The 21,775-nt window shown below is 41.6% G+C and overlaps 1 protein-coding gene across 5 annotated transcripts; it reads right to left on the reverse strand.

Moving 5' to 3' along the window:
• Window positions 1-539: 539 nt before the first annotated feature.
• myzap (myocardial zonula adherens protein) lies at window positions 540-18,384 on the reverse strand. 5 transcript variants are annotated; one of them, XM_078795668.1, is made up of 15 exons: window positions 17,760-18,246; window positions 16,090-16,170; window positions 14,651-14,683; window positions 9,567-9,644; window positions 7,735-7,899; window positions 7,562-7,654; window positions 6,644-6,757; window positions 6,415-6,567; window positions 4,498-4,623; window positions 4,272-4,400; window positions 4,103-4,188; window positions 3,895-4,000; window positions 3,475-3,558; window positions 3,155-3,216; window positions 540-3,054 (listed from the first exon to the last, which is right to left on the reverse strand). In XM_078795668.1, the coding sequence occupies exons 1-15, from the start codon at window positions 17,832-17,834 to the stop codon at window positions 2,442-2,444; spliced, it is 1,998 nt and encodes a 665-aa protein (XP_078651794.1). In that variant the 5' UTR covers window positions 17,835-18,246; the 3' UTR covers window positions 540-2,441. The 5 variants fall into 5 exon arrangements, with proteins under 5 accessions (XP_078651794.1, XP_078651792.1, XP_078651793.1 ...); XM_078795666.1 differs by having other exon boundaries at window positions 3,155-3,261; window positions 17,760-18,239; XM_078795670.1 differs by having other exon boundaries at window positions 2,827-2,983; window positions 3,155-3,261; window positions 17,760-18,384.
• Between the last annotated feature and the right edge of the window lie 3,391 nt (window positions 18,385-21,775).

Raw genomic sequence — 21,775 nt, forward strand, 5'->3', positions numbered from 1 at the left:
TTCAAATTACACTTATATATTTCATAATAAATAACATTACAAAAAAGATGGATAATTGATATGTGTATATTGTGTGTGTAGATTCATAAATGACACACAAAAGTCATTGCATAGAAAATCTATTATCAAACAACAATGATGATGTCGATAATGGACATATAAATCAGAGAAAGGAATTTACTGTTTATTGCATATTCACTTACACATTAAGTAGGTACAGTTACTCATACAATATGGTCTTTAATATGGAAACACACGTTAGAGTGTCATATGTATAATGCAGTTACTTCATAAATGTAGTTGCATACTTTTGTCTGTGGCTCAGGAGTGGCAGACATCTTTTTAAGGTGAATACCCCCCCCCCCCCCCTTACGTTTTTTGTCAAAAATCACAAAATTCAAACTCTGGCATTTTATGCCATTTTTTTGGTACTTCTGGGCCCCTGTTGAGTGTGTGTGAGGTTTCCACTGTGTTTTTGACCAGAAAAGTGCATTAGAAGCACTTTGAAAAAAACTGAAAAAAAATGATACACCCTTACGTTTTTTTGTCAAAAATCGCAAAATCCAAACTCTGGCATTTTATGCAATTTTTGGGTGCTTCTGGGGCCCCTGTTGAATGTGTGTGAGGTTTCCACTGTGTTTTTGACCAGAAAAGTGCAGTAAAAGCAAGTTGGAAAAAAAACTGAAAAAAACTATACACCCTCCCCCCTTATGTTTTTTGTCAAAAATCGCAAAATTCAAACTCTGGCATTTTATGCCATTTTTGGGTGCTTCTGGGGCCCCTGTTGAGTGTGTGTGAGGTTCCCACTGTTTTTTTTTATACTTTAATCTGTAACATACCCTGTAGCAAATTACAACCTGGTCAATATTTAATATTTAAACCCACCGTTTCCCATAGCAGTTTTTTTTCTGAAGGCACGCCATATATGCAAATAAATATCTTGTACATAATGTGATAATAACAAAATATTTTTATTCATACAGAGCGGATACAAAATGATAAGAAAATACACACATAAAATCTTCACTTTTGACTGCAGCCTTTTAGTTCGATTGCAGTGTGGGTTACATTATTGTTGTTGTAAACGAAAATACTACTGTATTTACAAAATATGCCTCTTCATATGAGATTATGTACACCTACAGTTTAGAACTTCATATTATATATCATCATGTTGTGAGGCATGATTCTAAACATCATCTAGAACCACATTTTTCACCAACTGGCCAGGGAAATTAGGAATAATTAGCATGTTAGAAGGATTTCATAAACATAAACATAAACATACAATGTTGTTCCGTTTTGCTAAGAAAATTTGCGACTTCTTTTTGTACAGAAAAAGCTTGAAACAAGTGTAAAAAGTAAACTGGGCTCTGATTGTAAGTAAATAAACATCAACTCCTTTATAAGGGGGTATACCGCAAAGCGAGTTTGTTGTTGAGGAGAAAGCCGGACTAGTAACGAAACTTTGAGCTTAAATCGCCTATGAAAGCACTGCTGTGTCACTCCGTAACTCATGAGATGGCGTCACCATTTATTGAGAACCCGGTGGATGTGGGAACAACAGTATGACTGGAGTGGCTCTAGCCAGGGAATTAAATTCTCTATAAGAGATACTGTTTTTCAGCCGAGAGGATACGCTAAATTCGCTCACCTTTTGAGCCGAGCAGCAGGAATAAAATGCAATATGAAATCTTAATATTTAGGCCGATGTTAACAGACGTATATTTCACAGTGGTCCTTGCGTGAGTACTCAGCCCGTTAGTCTTCCTTATATTACAATATTTGCTGGAGGAATAAGCGCTTTGAGGCATCAATCAACTGCAACAAAACATTTATTCTAACAATAAGGAAATGTTTGTCACAAAGAAAGTCACCACAAAGCTGCAAAACATGTCAACAGTGCCACCTAGTGGTCGGCCACCAGCATTCTATTGCTGTAAAATAGACATATTTTGTAGTAGTAGTAGGGTGTAGTTAGTATAGTAAATTAACGTTAACTTGCGCATTTACAGGCTCGGCATTATTATACACATTAATGTGAACACGTAGAGTTCACAAAGCTGAGAACCGGACTTGACAAAAGGAGTTGATAACCATCGTTTGAAGTACCGTTTCAGGAATTTCGTTTTTGTTGAGTTGCATCTTTAGCCTGGGTTGGCTGACTCACTTTCGCAGAATACCCCCATGTGTCGATGCACTTCAAAAAATGTAAATACAAGAGGTTTTACACGGTAAATAATGTCATAGTAAGTCATACAACATAATGTGGTGTTCCTCACCAGTATTACAAACCACTGTGACATTTGTAACCTTTCACAAAGATGCCCGTAGCATTGAGATTTTGTATTTATCTTCCTTTTCTAAGCTAAATGGCTGCTTCCTGCTTCTTAGTTGTAAAAAGAACTTACATATCTCCAAGAACTAATGATCCCGGTATATTACTGTATGTTTATATTAGCTGTTATTTCCATTAATTTCATGAATGGTGTATTGAGGCAGCGTATCCTTGGTCTTGCTCTTTGAGACGACGTTGAAGACTCGTCTTGATTGGACAGCGACTCAGCGTCCACCTCGTCTCTGAAGTGGCTTGCTGAAGTTTGAGAATCGAATGAGTTTCGGCTGGAGTAGAACATTTCTCTCGGTGGTGTCGGGTTGGACTCTAAGAAGCGGCTGTACTCAACAGGCGTGTAGCGAAGTAAACTGGACTCCAGCCTGCTGGGCGGAGGATTGTTAGGCCTGAATGTCCTTACTTGTGTGGGCATTGTTAGGTACAGTGAAGGTAGGGCTGATGGTTCCGTGGGAGATGATGGGGGTTGTATGGGGAGTGTCGTTTGGGTGGGTGATGGAGGTGGTGTAGGGGATGAAGGTAGTGGTGGTAATGGCGGTTGTGTGGGTGATAATGGAGGTTCTGGCGGTAAAGGAGGTGGCATTTGTGGCGGAGGTGGTATGGCAAATGGTGATGGATCAGGTGGGGGGTGGTCTATGGGATTGAGATGATTCAGTTCATGCAGAATAGGAAGTTCAACATCATGCCACGGCACTTCTTCAACTCTGTTTGAACAGTCAGATGTTAAACAAAGAAACCCCGCCCCTTTGTCATTGCCACACCCCCTTCATTAAACACTCCACTATGTAATGTGTCCTGCCTTACCTTGGGAGAATATTGCAGACTAGTCTTTTCTCCCCAATGTCCATATCTTCTTCTTCACTATTCTGTGTGGACATAAAATACTTGAGCTTGTCTTCTAATTCATTATTCTAGGAAAAGGAAAAGAGGAGAAAAGACAAGACCGTCAGGTTCAGATTCATGCAAAGACTGCAGTCACCTTGTACACGTGAAAGTGCCTGGAAAAGGTGCGCAAAAAGGGGCCTCAAAGTTCAGGTAATCCAGCATTCCGCACCAAATAGAAAGTCTTCTGCATCCACCAACCCACGTCGAACATCCCATCATGCACACACACGCAGCCTTACCTCACACTCCACTATTGCAATTCGGTCCAGCAGCTCTGAGATGAACATATCCTTCTGAGCGACTTGAGCTCGTAGTGTTTGCACCTTGACAATTTCAGCAAGAAGACATTAGTGAGACCATGGCATGCCATGTAAACAGCAAAGAGGATCAGTGTCCTGGAGGTCAAGCTTTCCATATAATGTTAGCATGCTGTTAGCATGATTTCTGTGTGAGGATTGAAACCTGATTTGTATGAAATAGTGTCATTGCATGCTCTTGGTAGACATAGTAGAAGTTCATTTATCTCTTGATTCTTCTGAAGCTGCACGGCATGGCCAACGTAAACAACATGTTTTGACAACTAGTGTCTGTACACAAAACCTTATTGTCTTTCCAGTGACATTAAAAACAAAAGAACATCCTCAAATGACCTCTCTTACCTCCTCAATCATCCCTTTGACCTTCCGCTGTTGGCAGAAGACCATGTCGTTTAAGTGTTTGATTCTCTCTCTCAGACTTCCAGCTTCGACGTGCAGATCTTGGGACCTGCAAGACCACCAACAGTCAGCCAGACAAAAGTCGGAAACAGCTGTTTCTGAGCGGTAATCTCAACTAATTGTCTTCTCTCTTTAGAAACACATCAAATACCTTATGACTGCAGGTCCGTCTGTTGTATCACTCAGCTCCAGCAAGCGCTCACATTCCTGCAGTTTTTGCTGTAGTTGACTCTTTTCCTGTGAGATTGATGAAGTGTTTATTATCTGCACAAAGTACATGTAGCCATGTTGCTGTATTTTATTTTTTTTTATGTGTTTACCGTTCCCATGCAGTCAAGTAGGCGCTCCACTTCACAGATCCTCTCATCCCTTTCTGCAATTTTAGCCTCTGCAATTTTGATGTTCAGCTCTGCTTCCTCTAGTCGTCTGATGTACTCATCCAGTTGGGCCTGGAGAAGCAAAAACATTGTTTGAAATGGCCCAGGACATGTTCTTTCTTTTGGCAATGGATGTATCACATTGATGAAAAAGCAAATAGTGCAGCACCTGGAGTATTTCAATCTCCTCCCTGTGTTTCCTTCGCTCTTCCAGCAGCTTTTCCTCGTAGTCCCTTTGGAGTGTCATGGAGAGCTCCATGAGGGCCTTGCTGTTGGCCTCTCGTGAAGACTCCACCTGGGAAAAAAGCAAAAATAACCACTGTGCTCGGCAGTATGCTGCATACTGATGCAGGAATGGCACCAAAGTGTAGATGTGGAACAGAAAAAGACAGTTGTAAATTCTGGATGGGCATGTAAGTGCTTCCAAAAAGCGTGTGACCAGTAGGAAATAATTACATGAGTGAAAGAAGGTCGGTTAGTTGTGGAATTGAGATCACCTTCATGTCTGACCTACAATATGTGTATTTTGTCCATAGGTATGAATGTGAGTGTGAATGGTTGTTTGTCTATATGTGCCCTGTGATTGGCTGGCGACCAGTCCAGGGTGTACCACGCCTCTCGCCCGAAGACAGCTGGGATAGGCTCCAGCATTACCCACGACCCTCGTGAGGATAAGTAGTATAGAAAATGAATGAATGAATGTATTATTGTGCTTGAAAAGTATATTGCATCATACTGAGAGCTAATATTTTCATGACCTTATTTAACCTCAAAGGATGAACAATTTAACAGCAAGTGGACACTTGTGTGTTTTGAACAGTGCTTCCACAATTTGGACAAATAAAGGACTTATTTTGTCAGAAGGTTGCTGAAAATATGATTCATATTCTCCTCTAGTTGAAGCAACTGCACGATTGTGCTTTCATATATCGGCAGTTTTTTCTTTACCCGCTGTATTCAAAAAGGTGAGAATTTGGCTAGACTTGCATCGCTACTGTGTTGGCTGTGCTATCATTTTTCTGATCAATACAACACATGGTGGCGCTATTATTACAACCATAAGCTTTGAATGTCTTGAAATTTCTCACACAGCTCGATGCTAAACCACATTTTCCACTGAGGGCCGCATACTGAAAATCATTCATTCATTTTCTACTGCTTTTCCTCACGAGGGTCGCGTGGGTGCTGGAGCCTATCCCAGCTGTCTTCGGACAAGAGGCGGGGTACACCCTGGACTGGTCGCTGGCCAATCACAGGGCACATATAGACAAACAACCATTCACACTCATACCTATGGACAATTTGGAGTCGCCAATTAAACTAGCATGTTTTTGGAATGTGGGATGAAACCGGAGTACCCGGAGAAAACCCACGCATGCACGGGGAGAACATGCAAACTCCACACAGAGATGGCCGAGGGTGGAATTGAACCCTGGTCTCCTAGCTGTGAGGTCTAACCACTAGACCGCCGTGCCGCCCCTACTGAAAATCAAATGTCACCATTTAATATTGTGACATATATTTTAAAATGTTGTAAAAAGGCTAAAAATATATGTTGAAAGACAAAGACAAATCAATTATTGTAATTATTTGCTATTATTGGGCGGCAAATGGTCCCTAGGCCACACTTTGCATACCTGAGAAAATGTAAAAAAAAAAACTTACAAGGTTGTAACTAATGTATCTAAGGTTACATTGTGGCCGTCTATGATGCTGCAATGTACAGTTATATTTTATGAGGTTGAATTTCTGATACAGCTCTTGTATTGTATGTCATTATATTACTCTTGTGAAGACGTTCAGGATGATTGCTGTCTTTCCACCTGTTAGTCACATAAAGGCAGCTCTATAATGAAACGTGGCGAGCAAAACCGGTCAGGACACATGCAAACAATACACTGTGTATACCCAAGGTGTCATCTTTTCTCACATATTGCTGCACAACTTGTCCGACGTCTCTTATCAGACTTTTTTCTCTGGAGAAGACTAACTAGTCACACCAGTGGGGTGACAACTGTGTCCATGAATGTGTCAGAGCAGGTACTTCCACAGTAAAACAGTTGTACTTTCTGCACAAACATCCTACCTGAAGTCTTAGATTTTGGTTTTCGGCATGTGCTGCAGCCAGCTCTCTCTCCTTGTCTCTCAGCTGTTCTTGTGTTTTCGTACAGGTGCTGCGTAAAGTCTTCATGTCCTCCCTTACGTCCACTCGGGTTTGACAGTTCTCTAAGAGGGATTTCTGCAAAGACAACACAAATGGTTCCACGTCTTACTGTTACACTGTGCACGATATCTTCATGTTGGGAGTCGGTTACCTGTAGGCCAATGTTGGCTGATATCAGGGTGCTGTTCATCTGATCAAATTTGTCCATGGCTGCCGTGCGAACCTTTACCTCGGACTCCAGATTCCTGCGGCGGGAGTTGGCAACCTGTAAAAACATATGCATGGACTTGACTGATGACCTCTGAAATGTATATGTATGATGATGTAATGTATGAGGCGGCAGGAGTGAAAGAAGGTCGGTTAGTTGTGGAATTGAGATCACCTTCATGTCTGACCTACAATATGTGTATTTTGTCCATAGGTATGAATGTGAGTGTGAATGGTTGTTTGTCTATATGTGCCCTGTGATTGGCTGGCGACCAGTCCAGGGTGTACCCCGCCTCTCACCCAAAGACAGCTGGGATAGGCTCCAGCACCCCCGCGACCCTCGTGAGGAAAAAGCGGTAGAAAATGAATGAATGAATGAATATGTGGATTATTGTGACCCTGAGCTCAAATAAACTCCCATGGGTTAACTTCTTTTTACGACCAAATGGTTAGCGCAGAGGCCTCACAGCTCGGCGACCCGAGTTCAATTCCACCCTCGGCCATCTCTGTGTGGAGTTTGCATGTTCTCCCCGTGCATGCGTGGGTTTTCTCCGGGTACTCCGGTTTCCACCCACATTCCAAAAACATGCTAGGTTAATTGGTGACTCCAAATTGTCCATAGGTATGAATGTGAGTGTGAATGGTTGTTTGTCTATATGTGCCCTGTGATTGGCTGGGTAGGATGTACACCGCCTCTCGCCCAAAGACAGCTGGGATAGGCTCCAGCACCCCCACGACCCTCGTTAGGAAAAAGCGGTAGAAAATGAATGAATGTAATGTATGATTTTAAAAAAACATATCCGAATTTATATAGCATACCATAGAGTAGACATGCAGTGTTCTAACCACATTATGCGCTTACCCTTATTTCCTGTGAGAGCTTGTGCACAGATTGCTGCATGCCTCCAAACTGGCCGTACATGCGCTCTCTGACCTTCTCTAAGGAATCCCTCACCTGTACAAGCGCACAAAGAGAAAGCATCATCATAGGATTCATCATACCATCTAACAAACAAGCAAGTAAATGTCACTCACCTCCCTGATGTACCTCATTTCATCATGAAGGTGATGGACAGTCCACTCGCGCGCCATCACTTCCTGTTGTCTGTCCGTGTTGTTCCTTTGCACTACGCCATACATTTTAGGGCCACGCTGCTGCAGCGAAGGCTCTGGCAGCCCATTGGTCATGTCACTGAGGTGCTGAGGGAGACAAGGACGCACTACTCAGGTTTCCTTCAGCTTGGACTGTTCGTTTTTGTGTGCATCCTGCCTGTGTGTGCACAATCGCTCCAAGAGGCATTTGTGTTTGTTGCACGTGCTTACATGTGTGCAGCACATTAAGTCTTTGCAGCACTGTTGCTGCTCTATAGTGGAAACAGGAAGTTGGGAACGGATGTCAAAAAAAAAATAAAAGAAGGTTGAATTGAAGGTGTCAAGTTTCTAAAACCCAGAACCTGAGCTGCTGTTCTTTCTGCCTGCTGGACCTGCAGCAGCCAGTGGACCAAACCAAACATTTTAAGAAGGGCTAAAAACAAATATTTAATGTCTCTTATTTAAATTTTGTGTCGCTCTGTGTAGTCAGTGGGCCTTTGTCATGTTAATCATGTGTCTACATTGCATTGTTTGATGTGTACACTGTTCATGGCTGAAATTACTAATATAATAACTAATATAGAACTGTGAACCAAAAAGACATTGAGAGATTTAGGTGCTTTTATTTTGGACAAATGGGACTTAAAGAGCACCTATTGTGCTAATTTTCATCCGTTTGTATTGAGTTGTGGACTCCTATAGAGCAAAAGATAACCCGCACAGCAAGCTTTCTAGATCTTCCGGTATATGCACCCAATCCAGCTGTATTTCCAAAGCGGTCTGTTTTCATTTATTCCACTCACAGCCCGCTTCAAAGCACGGCCCCTCAGCTGTGATCGGTACCCTTGTACAGTGAACATTTTGTACAACTTGTACCCAGGCATGCCCATATAAGAAAGTCTGGCTCACTGTGACGTCACAGTGAGTCAGTGTTAGAAAAAGCTTTCTGAAATCGAGTTTTGTGCCTCCCCAAACCTCATTATCTGAAAGTTTGGTATCGTTTAACACAATAATACAATATTCTATCTACATTTGTAGGTCATAAAAGTGGAAAAAGCACAGTAGGACCCCTTTAAATTACAACACTCATCATTGTATATACTGGAAATTTCCACCAGCAAGTAATGAGAAAATATTGCTTATTACTAATCAAAATCAGTCAGCTGATAAGCTGGTTTATCATCATAGATGACATAATATGAACATTACATTTCACAGGCGGGGACCAATTTCCTGAACTTGATATTACTACTATTGCAACAACACATCATCAGTAGGATAAAACTGACCTGTCCCATGACAGTCTTATCCCAGCTTATGTTCCTAATAGTGGGTTTATGATTACATATTTATTATCTATCAACAATCACCTGAAAATTCCTGTCAAATGTATGCATGAAATACACATAATCATCATAATACATATTTATCCAATTAGTTGCAATGTATCATCAAAAGTGGTTTGACGATTAGAAGCATGAAATCCAATACAAAACCTGCATCAACAAAGACAACGATGCTCAGTTTTTATTGGTAGATATAACAATATGTTTATTATTGTGGCAGCCTGCAGCAGTGCAAAACTATACTTCATCACACTGAGAGTTGCTTCTAATACTTTGGCTGTCAGGTAGTAAAAGAGGTTCATTCGGGGGCCTTCCAAAACTGAGCATTGCTTTCTTTGTAAAAGCAGAATTAATGATAGAGCTCTTGGATTGGATCCCATTAAATGGTGTGGTTGGTATAGTGTCTACTATTCATATGGAGGAGCCTACCTGCTTGGGTGACTCTCTACCAGCTGGCCTCTCCCTTTGGATGAGCCCATTCCTTTTTTTCCAGCCATCTTTGTCATCCTGCACAGAGATAACACATGTGCTCATGAACAGGATGGGACTTGAAACATATTCAAACTAATGTTTTGGTTTTTTCTTCAACAAGCATCCATCCACTTTTCCACCAAGTAGCTCCTCCAACTGTTTTTGTGGCACCTTGTGTTTTGCTTTTGCAGAACTCAAAGTAGTAGTAGTACTCAGCACTGCAACCCCATCTATAAGTTCATACGATGGTGGGCCGAATTCATCCATCTCTCACCCCACTGTTGCAAGAAAAAAAACGCCGTGCAGAAGGAGGGATACCCAACTCCCCACGGCCAAAGTGCTGCACCATTGCTTTTGCAGACTTTTATTGAAAATAAAGTTAAAATACGGGGCTAGCGGTTAGCATGTTGGCCACATCGTCAGGAGATCTGGGTTTGAATCTCTGTTTGGGCATCTCTGTGTTGAGATTTCTTGTTCTCCCTATGCATGACTTTTCCCTTTCCCACATTCCGAAAATACGTAGGTCCTAATGAGGATAAGTGCCATAGAAAATGGATGGATGGACGTTAAAATACAAAAAATTTACGGGAAACTATTTAAACTGACTAGTGAGAAAGATGGGCAAAAACCAGGAGGTTTTTCTGGGGGGATGGTGCAGCAGGGTTTGGCTGAATGAACTTCATTTTGGGCAGGGTTCCTACAGTCCAAATGCGCATAGGTGGAAAAGGGGCTTATGTATCTAAACTAACATTCCAGACCTGTTGTCTATCAAAGGAGGCGTCAGTCTCCACATGCAGTCAAGATAAGAGCGAGGAGGACCAGAACAAAGACCCCAATGTTGTTTTTACATGGATGCAGGCCAGCCTCACATTTCTACAACATTACTGCTGCAAAATGATGAGGTTGTCCCAACAGTGCTGCCATGTGGAGCTGAGTTCCACTGCCATGTACAAACAACTTAAATGCTCGTCTTTGCGAGTAATTACACACCAACGCAATAATAAAACACTTTACTGAGTCATTGAGAGGTCACAAAGCTTCCTCTGTGTCATGTGTCTTTATTATGAAGGACAGTCAGACTCATTGAAGGATTGAGTCAAGGCCACTTTGAGGTGAATGGATGTTTGTGGTAATGCAGTCAGTGTGTAGACGTCTTTTGTGTGGCATGTTTCCTTCTTACGTGACATGAAGATGACATATCATGTCTCAGTTAGGACATTCTGGTTGCTTGGATGATGTCCATGTTGTATCACATTGCGGGACACTCCCTTTCTATATTTGTAGCTCAAAAAATATTTGTCTGGATTAAAACTACAACACTTTTGTTGTAGTCCTCTCAAAATGCTGGCATTATTCCCACAGCATCATTGAAGGAAGTCAGGGGGAATTAAAAATGCATCCCAATTCTAAGAGTTCAGGAGACCCAATGAAGTATGAGCACTGCTGAGCAGTGGCGGAGCCAGACATTTTTAACTGGGGTGGCCAAGGTGAGACCAGTGCTCACATAGCGGTAACACACATTGGCAATAAGTCTACATGACATTCATAATTATTCATTCTTATAATATTATTTATTGTTATAGCTGAGCTGTATCCCGAGGACATGCATAGTGTCTGGATTCTGCTTACGATCATGACCACCAAAACCACATAGAACATAATACAAAAGTATACGTCAATCAGCACTCGCGTTTTGACACCAGACTCCTAGGCATGCCCATTCATGCTGCTGCAGACTAAGCTTCCAATGTCAAAGTCAACATAGTGACACAACTTGACAGGAACCAACCAAAGCAGGGGTCTCAAACTCAATTTACCTGGGGGCCACTGGAGCTAGAATCTGGGCAAGGCTGGGCCGCATCAGGTTTTCCACAAAAAAAAACGCATTTATTAAAAACAAACGATACAAACTTTTTCAGTGCTTTGGTTCTAAACGGTAGCCTTCAAGTTATTTCCCTTAAACTTAAATAGCCAAAAACTCACCACTTCCACACAGATAGGGAGGATAACTATGAACAGTTATTTAATCTTTAACATGAACATTAATCAAACGTAATAATTTTTCTGGGTACATGATACCATACAGCATCCATATCAAACTTGCGCGGGCCGCACTAACATTAAACTTTCATATCAAGGGACCTCAAACTAGTGTCCTGCGGGCCACATTTGGCCCGCGGACCGCGTGTTTGAGACCCCTGAACCAAAGTAATCGTGGGAAACTTACCTTGACGGGCAAAGCGTCAACATAAAATAGATAGCTCTCCTCTCCTTCCCCACTTAAAATTGTGTGCTGCAGTGAAATGCGTCCTAGCTGAAACAGCGATTAGACTGAAGTAGTGTTCCGCACCACAGAGCCGCATTTGTCCAAAAATTGTCCTGCTGTCATCAGGGTGGCATACAGGGTGGCCGGCGAGTGGCAAGGGCAGGGGCCGGGCCCTCCCTGGCCACCCTGTAGCTCCACCCAGAGTTACTTAAACTTTGTAACTTTGAGCATTGCACAAAGACGTCAAAGCTCCTGAACTTTGCTTTTTCCTTCAATCCATCATTTATTGATGTGTATCTGTAGTGTCTTGCAATGCCTCCGCACTATCTGGAAATACTCCTTGTAATATATTACATGACTGATTAGGTTAGGTTAGGTAGTCACACTGATGTGGTTCTTTGAAACAGTCCTGGGTCATTAACCCTGTGGTTGATGGACTAAAACCATCCTTTTGTGAGTTGGCAATAGTTCATTCTGTGAGGTTGCTGACATGTTTCTGACTAAAAGCCAGAAATGAAGACACCGAAACTGCAAGTCCTTTGGGGTATGACATGCACACAACCTGCTCTCCCTGACATCCCACAGGGTGGAGGCTCAATCTCCATCTGGACAAAAGCACTCACTTAGGACAAGTTTACTCTGGAACAATCTCGTAAATGCAAAAGGTTTCCAAACATCTACGCTTCACACAGTATTGCAACATCTCCTAAAATACTATCATTTACATGTCATAACTTATAACTACTAGGGATGTCTGATAATATCGGCCGCCGGCAACACAAACACACACAAGGGAAGTTTATGGCATAGCCACTCGATGTGGTTGTTAAGACACACAACCACTAGCGGGGGCTACATTATGTTCTAGTTAATTATGTTCTAGTGCACTGTTTATATTCTCAATCATGGCATTTGGGAGGTTGACTTTGATTAGCAACTTATCAAATCAAACCATAGTACCATTAAAGACTGAAATGAGGCCTATAAAAATGTAAGAGTGGTGCTAAAGGGTAAAGAGTGCAGAATACGATTCATTTGTGTAAAAACATTTGCTGTTGCAGTTAACATATACAGTGAAGAAAATAAGTATTTGAACACCCTGCTATTTTGCTATTTCTCCCACTTAGAAATCATGGAGGGGTCTGAAATTTTCATCGTAGGTGCATGTCCACTGTGAGAGAGATAAACTAAAAAGAAAAATCCAGAAATCACAATGCATGATTTTTTAACAATTTATTTGTGTGATACAGCTGCAAATAAGTATTTGAACACCTGAGAAAATGAATGTTAATATTTGGTACAGTAGCCTTTGTTTGCTATTACAGAGGTCAAACGTTTCCTGTAGTTTTTCACCAGGTTTGCACACACTGCAGGAGGGATCTTGGCCCACTCCTCCACACAGATCTTCTCTAGATCAGTCAGGTTTCTGGGCTGTCGCTGAGAAACACGGAGTTTGAGCTCCCTCCAAAGATTTTCGATTGGGTTCAGGTCTGGAGACTGGCTGGGCCATGCTAGAACCTTGATATGCTTCTTACGGAGCCACTCCTTGGTTTTCCTGGCTGTGTGCTTCGGGTCGTTGTCGTGTTGGAAGACCCAGCCACGACCCATCTTCAATGCTCTGACAGAGGGAAGGAGGTTGTTCCCCAAAATCTCACAATACACGGCCCCAGTCATCCTCTCTTTAATGCAGTGCACTCGTCCTGTCCCATGTGCAGAAAAACACCCCCAAAGCATGATGCTACCACCCCCATGCTTCACAGTAGGGATGGTGTTCTTCGGATTGTACTCTTCATTCTTCTTCCTCCAAACACGCTTATTGGAATTATGACCAAAAAGTTCTATTTTGGTCTCATCTGACCATAAAACTTTCTCCCATGACTCCTCTGTATCATCCAAATGGTCATATGCAAACTTAAGACGGGCCTTGACATGTGCTGGTTTAAGCAGGGGAACCTTTCGTGCCATGCATGATTTCACATCATGACGTCTTAGTGTATTACCTACAGTAACCTTGGAAACGGTGGTCCCAGCTCTTTTCAGGTCATTGACCAAGTCCTGTCGTGTAGTTCTGGGCTGATTCCTCACCTTTCTTAGAATCATTGAGACCCCACGAGGTGATATCTTGCATGGGGCTCCACTCCGATTGAGATTGACCGTCATGTTTAGCTTCTTCCATTTTCTAATGATAGCTCCAACAGTGGACCTTTTTTCACCAAGCTGCTTGGTAATTGCTCCGTAGCCCTTTCCAGCCTTGTGGAGGTGTACAATTTTGTCTCTGGTGTCTTTGGACAGCTCTTTGGTCTTCGCCATGTTACAAGTTAAAGTCTTACTGATTGTATGGGGTGGACAGGTGTCTTTATGCAGCTAACGACCTCAAACAGGTGCATCTGATTCAGGATGATACATGGAGTGCAGGTGGACTTCTAATGGGCAGACTAACAGGTCTTTCAGGGTCAGAATTCTAGATGATACACAGGTGTTCAAATACTTATTTGCAGCTGTATCACACAAATAAATTGTTAAAAAATCATGCATTGTGATTTCTGGATTTTTCTTTTTAGTTTATCTCTCTCACAGTGGACATGCACCTACGATGAAAATTTCAGACCCCTCCATGATTTCTAAGTGGGAGAAATAGCAAAATAGCAGGGTGTTCAAATACTTATTTTCTTCACTGTACACTCATCATGTTGTGTTATTAGTACACTGTGTGAGGCTAACTGTGTTCTTAAAGGGGATCTATTACACTAAAGCAGGGGTCTCAAACTCAATTTACCTGGGGGCCACTGGAGCTAGGGTCTGGGCGAGGCTGGGCCGCATCAGGTTTTCCAAAAAAAAAAACGCATTTATTAAAAACAGAAAAATGAATAAACTTTGCTTTGGTTCCGATTTTCTACAAGAAAAGCTCTGATAAAACATTCCACTGTTCTCAAATATCTTACTTTTTATTTTTCTACACAAAATAAGATCAAGAATAAAGAAAATCAATCAATCAGTAATAAATAAATATAATAATAATAAAACGGCAAATAATTAAAAATTAAGAAACCACATATAGTTGGTGGGTAGACAAATTATTTTTTTCAGATTAAAATGAACAAAGCATTATTAGAGCCCTGTAGACATGACAAAACACGACTATAGTCACATTTATACTTTTTTTTATTTACAACATATTGCGCAACTGCAGGGTCTTGAGACACATGCTAACTCGCAAACTAGAGAGCTAGCGACCTAAACGGTAGCCTCCAAGTTACTTCCTTTAAACTTAAAAAGCCAAAAACTTACCACTTCCACACGGATAGGGAGGATAACTATTAACAGTTATTTAACCTTTAACATGAACATTAATCAAACGTAATAATTTTTTCCATACCATACAGCATCCATAACAAACTTGCGCGGTGCCGCACTAACATTAAACTTTCATATCAAGGCGGGGGCCTCAAACTAGTGTCATGTGGGCCACATTTGGCCCGCGGGCCGCGTGTTTGAGACCCCTGCACTAAGGTGTATGAAACAGCTGGCCCGCTATTACTGGGTTTGACATCCATCCATCCATTTTCTATACCGCGTATCCCCACTAGCGTTTGCTGGAGCCTCCTAAGCAAACAGCAACTATTTGTGTACTTGTCTTAGTTAGTAGTCAAACTAAAGTACACGGTACACGTCATCACAGGCAACATGTGTGTTCCTCGCCTTTCAGTGTTCTACTGGTGAGGACCACACCTACTAGGAAAGGAAGCACGCTCCCTGTGTTATCAGCGTGTGTGTATGCTGACAAGACAAGTCATGGATCAAAGTTCAAAAATAACACAACCACGATTCTATGAGTATCCTGAACAGACACACAACAAACAACAAAACAACACAACATATCTCATGCTGTCATCTTAAATCCGAAAAAAAAGCCAGGGTGGCGTCACTCAAAGGAAACACTTGCCGTGCCTGCGGTGTGTGTGCACAACAAAGATAAACACAGCAATGTGTTGCTTCGTTTCGATATGTTAAAAATGTATAAATGTGAATTAGATGTATACTGCAACTGAGGTCATAGTGGGGAAAGAATGTGCATCACATGACCATGCACACGCCCTTCTGTCAGGATTACATAAGACACATCTTGAGGAAATTTGTTTCAGTCAAACTATGTGGACATCAGGCAGGATGGCTAAGGGTGCAATATCAGGGATGGAGACAGTAAAAGGTACTTACCGCATCCGAATAAGCAGATCTGGACTCATTGTTTGCGGCATCTCCTGCGTGGAGGGTCAAACGGAGGCGTCGGATTGACCTCTGAGGAAAAAATAGTCAGAAAAAAATCAATTATGCCAATCGGAATAATGTGTATCCCAATGCTTTTGTCCAACTTTACCAAAGAACCAGTTCATCTCTTCTTTTACGCTTTGGTTTTTATGTCAACAGATAATGATGGTTAACTTCTTTTTACACTTAATATTAATATTAACACGAGGTTAGATTTTTACACAATGTTATAAAATGAGATTCTATTTGTCATATAAGTTGAGCTCAAATAAACTCCCATGGGTCAACTTCTTTTTAAGACCAAGTGGTTAGCGCAGAGGCCTCACAGCTGGGACACCAAGTTCAATTCCACCCTTGGCCATCTCTGCGTTGAGTTTGCATGTTCTCCCCGTGCATGCGTGGGTTTTCTCCGGGTACTCCGGTTTCCTCCCACATTCCAAAAACATGCTAGGTTAATTGGCGACTCCAAATTGTCCATAGGTATGAATGTGAGTGTGAATGGTTGTTTGTCTATATGTGCCCTGTGATTGGCTGGCGACCAGTCCAGGGTGTACCCCGCCTCTTGCCCGAAGACAGCTGGGATAGGCTCCAGCATAGGGTTAGCGGTAGAAAATTAATGAATGGATGAACTTCGTTTTATACTTGTAGAACAGATGTTACCAAATGTTGGCAGTATTTTGTGACGGTGTTACATATTGATTAACATTTTTTTACACTAGTAACGGGAAAAAGTCTGTTTACAAATAATACAAGTTTTGTGATGGTGACAGTTTGACCCTGGAACAGATTATTTCTTCCTACTTCCTATGGGGCAAATGGCTACAAGTGTCTATAACATGTATCTTTTGGAAAAGTTGTGTAAATGTTAATTGCCAGAATAATACAAAATGAATAAATATTTTATATATTATAAACAAAATAAGTGGGCGGCACGGCGGTCGAGTGGTTAGCGCGCAGACCTCACAGCTCGGAGACCAGGGTTCAATTCCACCCTCGGCCATCTCTGTGTGGAGTTTGCATGTTCTCCCCGTGAATGCGTGGGTTTTCTCCAGGTACTCCGGTTTCCTCCCACATTCCAAAAACATGCTAGGTTAATTGGTGACTCCAAATTGTCCATAGGTATGAATGTGAGTGTGAATGGTTGTTTGTCTATATGTGCCCTGTCCAGGGTGTACCTGCTCGAAGACAGCTGGGATAGGCTCCAGCACCCCCGCGACCCTCGTGAGGATAAGCGGTAGAAAATTAATGAATGAATAAACAAAATAAATAATATAAGTATTGTTGAAAAAAATACTGCATTTAGTACTTGCATGCATTCAGTTGACAGGAGGTTTTTTCTTCATGAAAGCAGGTTTAAATGTCAGCAGTGTTATGTCAGAGCAATGTTCAAATAAACATGACAAGCTGTCTGCCTGCAGCACATTCAACTCCGCTTACATGTTCTTCTATTACACATTTTCAGCAACAAATACAGTGTTTGACAAGAGAACATACACAAAATGCAGAGGAGGGAGGGGTAGAAACACACACCACAGTGTTTGCAAAATAGAGTGTAGAGTAAGAAGAGAGCGTAATAGACAGTGGATGTCTTTCCACCGAGGGACTGAGGGACTTCTTACCTCACTGCTGGACTCTGGAGAGTCGGCGGTAGTTGTGGTGCTGGAAACCGTTCGCCCAAGCCCGTAGTGAAGCATGTCTCCTCTTGTGTCCACTCCACGGCTCCACGGTGTGTCTCCCCCACCCCTTCCCCAGCCCAACAGACCCTCCTCCCACTCTTCCTCTCAAAGCCCCTTCCTGACTCTCATCGGCACTATGGAGCAAAGGAAATTCCACTCTTGTTAAAGTATGGCGAGGGTCACTCTATAGCCGCACAGGTTCACACTCAGGAACAGGAACACAGCAGAGTCATTGTTTGATTCCCAACCCGGCTGCTGTACAGTCCACCTGGCTTGACAGGCTTGTCAGTCTCTCAGCAAGCTCTCGTTCTCTCTGAGCTCTCATCAGACCAGTTGGGCCACATTTCACCCTCCTGCTCCTCTGCCCTGAGAGCAAGATATGCGCAGGGCGGGCTGGGCCCTCCCACCTGGCCCGGGACAGGTGGAGCTCTAATGACAGGTACATCTCAAGTCACAGGAAAGAACCAACACAGTATCACTAGAAAATATGTACCTGAACTAGAAATTGTAACTCCCTGAGAAAGAACATGGGAATGCTGAGAGAAAAGTCAAGACGTGCATAGTGCAGCAATCTTCTTAGACCATGCAAATCCAGTCATTAAAAACAGTCAAGCGTACATACTGTATATCAGGGGTCTCAAACTCAATTCACCTGGGGGCCACTGGAGCTAGGGTCTGGGCAAGGCTGGGCCACATCAGGTTTTCTAAAAAAAAAAAAAAAAAAATTTATTAAAAACAGAAAAATATACAAACTTTTTCAGTGCTTTGGTTCCGATTTTCTACAATAAAAGCTCTGATAAAACATTCCACTGTTCTCAAATATCTTAATTTATATTTTTCTGCACAAAATAAGATGAAAAATAAATAAACAAATCAAAAATAAAGAAAATCAATCAATCAGTAATAAATAAATATAATAATAATAATAATAAAATGGCAAATAATAAAAACTTAAGAAACCACATATAGTTGGTGGGTAGACAAATTATTTTTTTCAGATTAAAATGAACAAAGCATTATTAGAGCCCTGTAGACATGACAAAACACGACTATAGTCACATTTATACTCTTTTTATTTACAACATATTGCGCAACTGCAGGGTCTTGAGACACATGCTAACTCGCAAACTAGAGAGCTAGCAACCTAAACGGTAGCCTTCAAGTTATTTCCTTTAAACTTAAATAGCCAAAAACTTACCACTTCCACACGGATAGGGAGGATAACTATTAACAGTTATTTAACCTTTAACATGAACATTAACCAAACGTAATAATTTTTTCTGGGTACATGATACCATACAGCATCCATATCAAACTTGCGCACTAACATTAAACTTTCATATCAAGGCGGGGGCCTCAAACTAGTGTCCTGTGGGCCGCATTTGGCCCGCGGGACCCGTGTTTGAGACCCCTGCTGTATATATTGTTTTCACATCAGAATCGCAGGCAATGGTATTAAGCTTAACCTTTGAACCATGACCTTAAGGATGTGGCATGTGGAAAGCTTCCAAACAGAGGTCAATATCAAAAATATTCTGGTGCAGGTGTTGACATGTTTACATGTATAAATCGTCTGTAAACAATGGATTCGCGCTAAAACTAGTTTCAGAAGATCATACGTATCCTTGGCATGTTAAAGCACCTGCTCCTAGGAAAGCGACAGTAACACCTAAGCAGCCCTGCACTGTCCGTAAACTGAGGACCACCTGTATATGTAATATATTGTAAGATACGCATGACTTGACCAAGGAGACACAGTGTGGCACCTTGCTGTTACAACAAATAAATCATTGATGAGGATGATAGCGATAAAGAGGAGAGAACGCATTATTTTTTAATGTGACTGTTCGCATGGCAACATAACAGTGTCGCCTGTTGTGTGTGTGTATTTGTAATTCATTGGAGGAGCACAGAAGACAATCGTCCTGACAACCGGATCACATTCCACCTCTGATGAGCCTGCCGCCACTCCCTCTTAATAGAAACTAGTAATGAACGCCTCGATGAGTACATGCTGCAAGGCCCATGTCAAATATAATGAAAGAAACAATCCAAGAGCTATTCCCTCAGGGTTGACCTAGTTAATGTGTAACCAGACATCAAACATAGGCTTTTTTCTGCACTTATGGTTGTCTAATATCACGTGGACCTCCTCTCACATAAATATACATCACATTACTTAAAACATGCACGCATCTTACTACAAAACCACTAGGACAAAAAGTGCTTCCAGGTGTTGCTGCTGTATGCTCGCCAAAGCTAACACAAACTAAACTAACACAACTGCTGACAAATATAAGAGCCACGCTTCACAATACAGCATTGGTTCCAAAAACGAGCCACCCGGGGGACCTTTTGAAGTAGGCGCTTCAAATACTGTAAAGCGACGCGCATTACTTCATTAGGCACCTGCACAATGGAATGACATCCGACAAGACTGGTGTCAAAAATATGCCTTACAAAGAAGATAATTACCAATATTTTTTCTGATATTCATTACAGCGGTGGTGTACAACCGGGACCTGTTTCTAATTAACTACAACTACATTCACAATAATAACCACAACTATTATTAATCCCTCACTACAGTAAAACTCTATGAAAGATGCAGTATATACTATAATAAAAACAATACATGTATTTAAGTATAAAATAAAAACACTGCTACTGTATATAAGATTGCCTATGATGATGAAAAGCTAATTGAACATAACTGAAAGTGTCAATACAGTATTTATTGGATCCCATTAGCAGAGCTACCCATTGTAATGACTGGTTACACTACATTTTGTGCACAACTGATATATAATATAGGTTGCACCTATTACTCATGTTTTTTTAAGTTAAATAGCGCATCATTCCATATTTTTTTGCATGGATGACAACCATATGAGATATTTATATACGTAATTTCACAACATAAAAGTGTCGACTGAGGTGAGTCAATGTTTTACGTGCACTGTGCATTATAAAGACTGTTACATCTCAGATACCTAATGGAAACAAAATTATTACAAAATTATAAGTATGTATGGTCTGGACTTCATCGCATGTAGTTGATGGAGAACATGCAGTGGAGTCACCAAATCCTTGCAGGCAGCAGCTCTCACTTTGCAATCCACATGGTTGATGTCTTCAGAAGACACGTGCTACGATGGATGTTTGTGCACAAAGATGACATAAAAGTGATCAAAATGCACCAACAGACATTGATTACAGCTCTCAACTCAAACTCTTTCATCAGCGTCAATGTCAAACTAGACATGCGATGGAAGCCTAAGGGAGCTAATGTCTCAGCATAGCAGGAAGAACCTGCTCTCAGGGTTCATGTGTTTACAATCACAGCCATGTGCCTCTGTTGATGGACATGTTACTGTAAACGCCATAATGTCTGAAGACGCACAGCTAAATCATGCATGCAGGATGCACATGCCACATATTAACTGATTGGTACTGTATTTTGTTTCACACTGTAAATACTGTATAGCTACATGTGTGTTCTGTATATACAGTATATGCACATGTATAGTGGAGGGAAAAAGTGTTTACATACTCCCTGATTTTTTTTGTTTTTTTTGGAAGAATTCATGATTCAATTTATCACAGCAAGTCTTCCAGGTCCTGAAACAGCAAAACAGCCCCAGACCATCACACTACCACCACCATATTTTACTGTTGGCATGATCTTTTTCTGAAATGACTTTTAAGCCAGATGTAATGGGACGCACACCTTCTAAAAAGTTCAACTTTTGTCTCGTCAGACCACAGAGTATTTTCCCAAAGGTATTGGGGATCATTGAGATGCCTTAATATTTCTTTTTGTTCAGCAGTGTTTTTTGTCTTGGAACCCCACCAGTTTTGCCCAGTGTTATTCTTATAGTGGAGTCATGAACACTGACCTTAACTGAGGCAAGTGAGGCCTGCAGTTTCTCTGGATGTTGTTGTGGGGTCTTTTGCGA

This window comes from Doryrhamphus excisus, linkage group LG13 (assembly GCF_037039965.1).
Source record: "Doryrhamphus excisus strain RoL-2023G ecotype Guam linkage group LG13, RoL_Dexc_Guam_v1.1, whole genome shotgun sequence".
Lineage (NCBI taxonomy): Eukaryota > Metazoa > Chordata > Actinopteri > Syngnathiformes > Syngnathidae > Doryrhamphus > Doryrhamphus excisus.

What these genes read in the sequence shown, in the direction of transcription:
- myzap (XM_078795666.1), bottom strand. Translation starts at nt 17,834, where the DNA reads ATGCTTCACTACGGGCTTGGGCGAACGGTTTCCAGCACCACAACTACC. An exon ending in TCAAAGGGATGATTGAGGAG is followed by an intron (nt 3,559 to 3,894) that starts GTAAGAGAGGTC and finishes GAAATTGTCAAG; the next exon opens with GTGCAAACACTACGAGCTCA. An exon ending in TTGCAATAGTGGAGTGTGAG is followed by an intron (nt 3,262 to 3,474) that starts GTAAGGCTGCGT and finishes TCCTTTTCCTAG; the next exon opens with AATAATGAATTAGAAGACAA.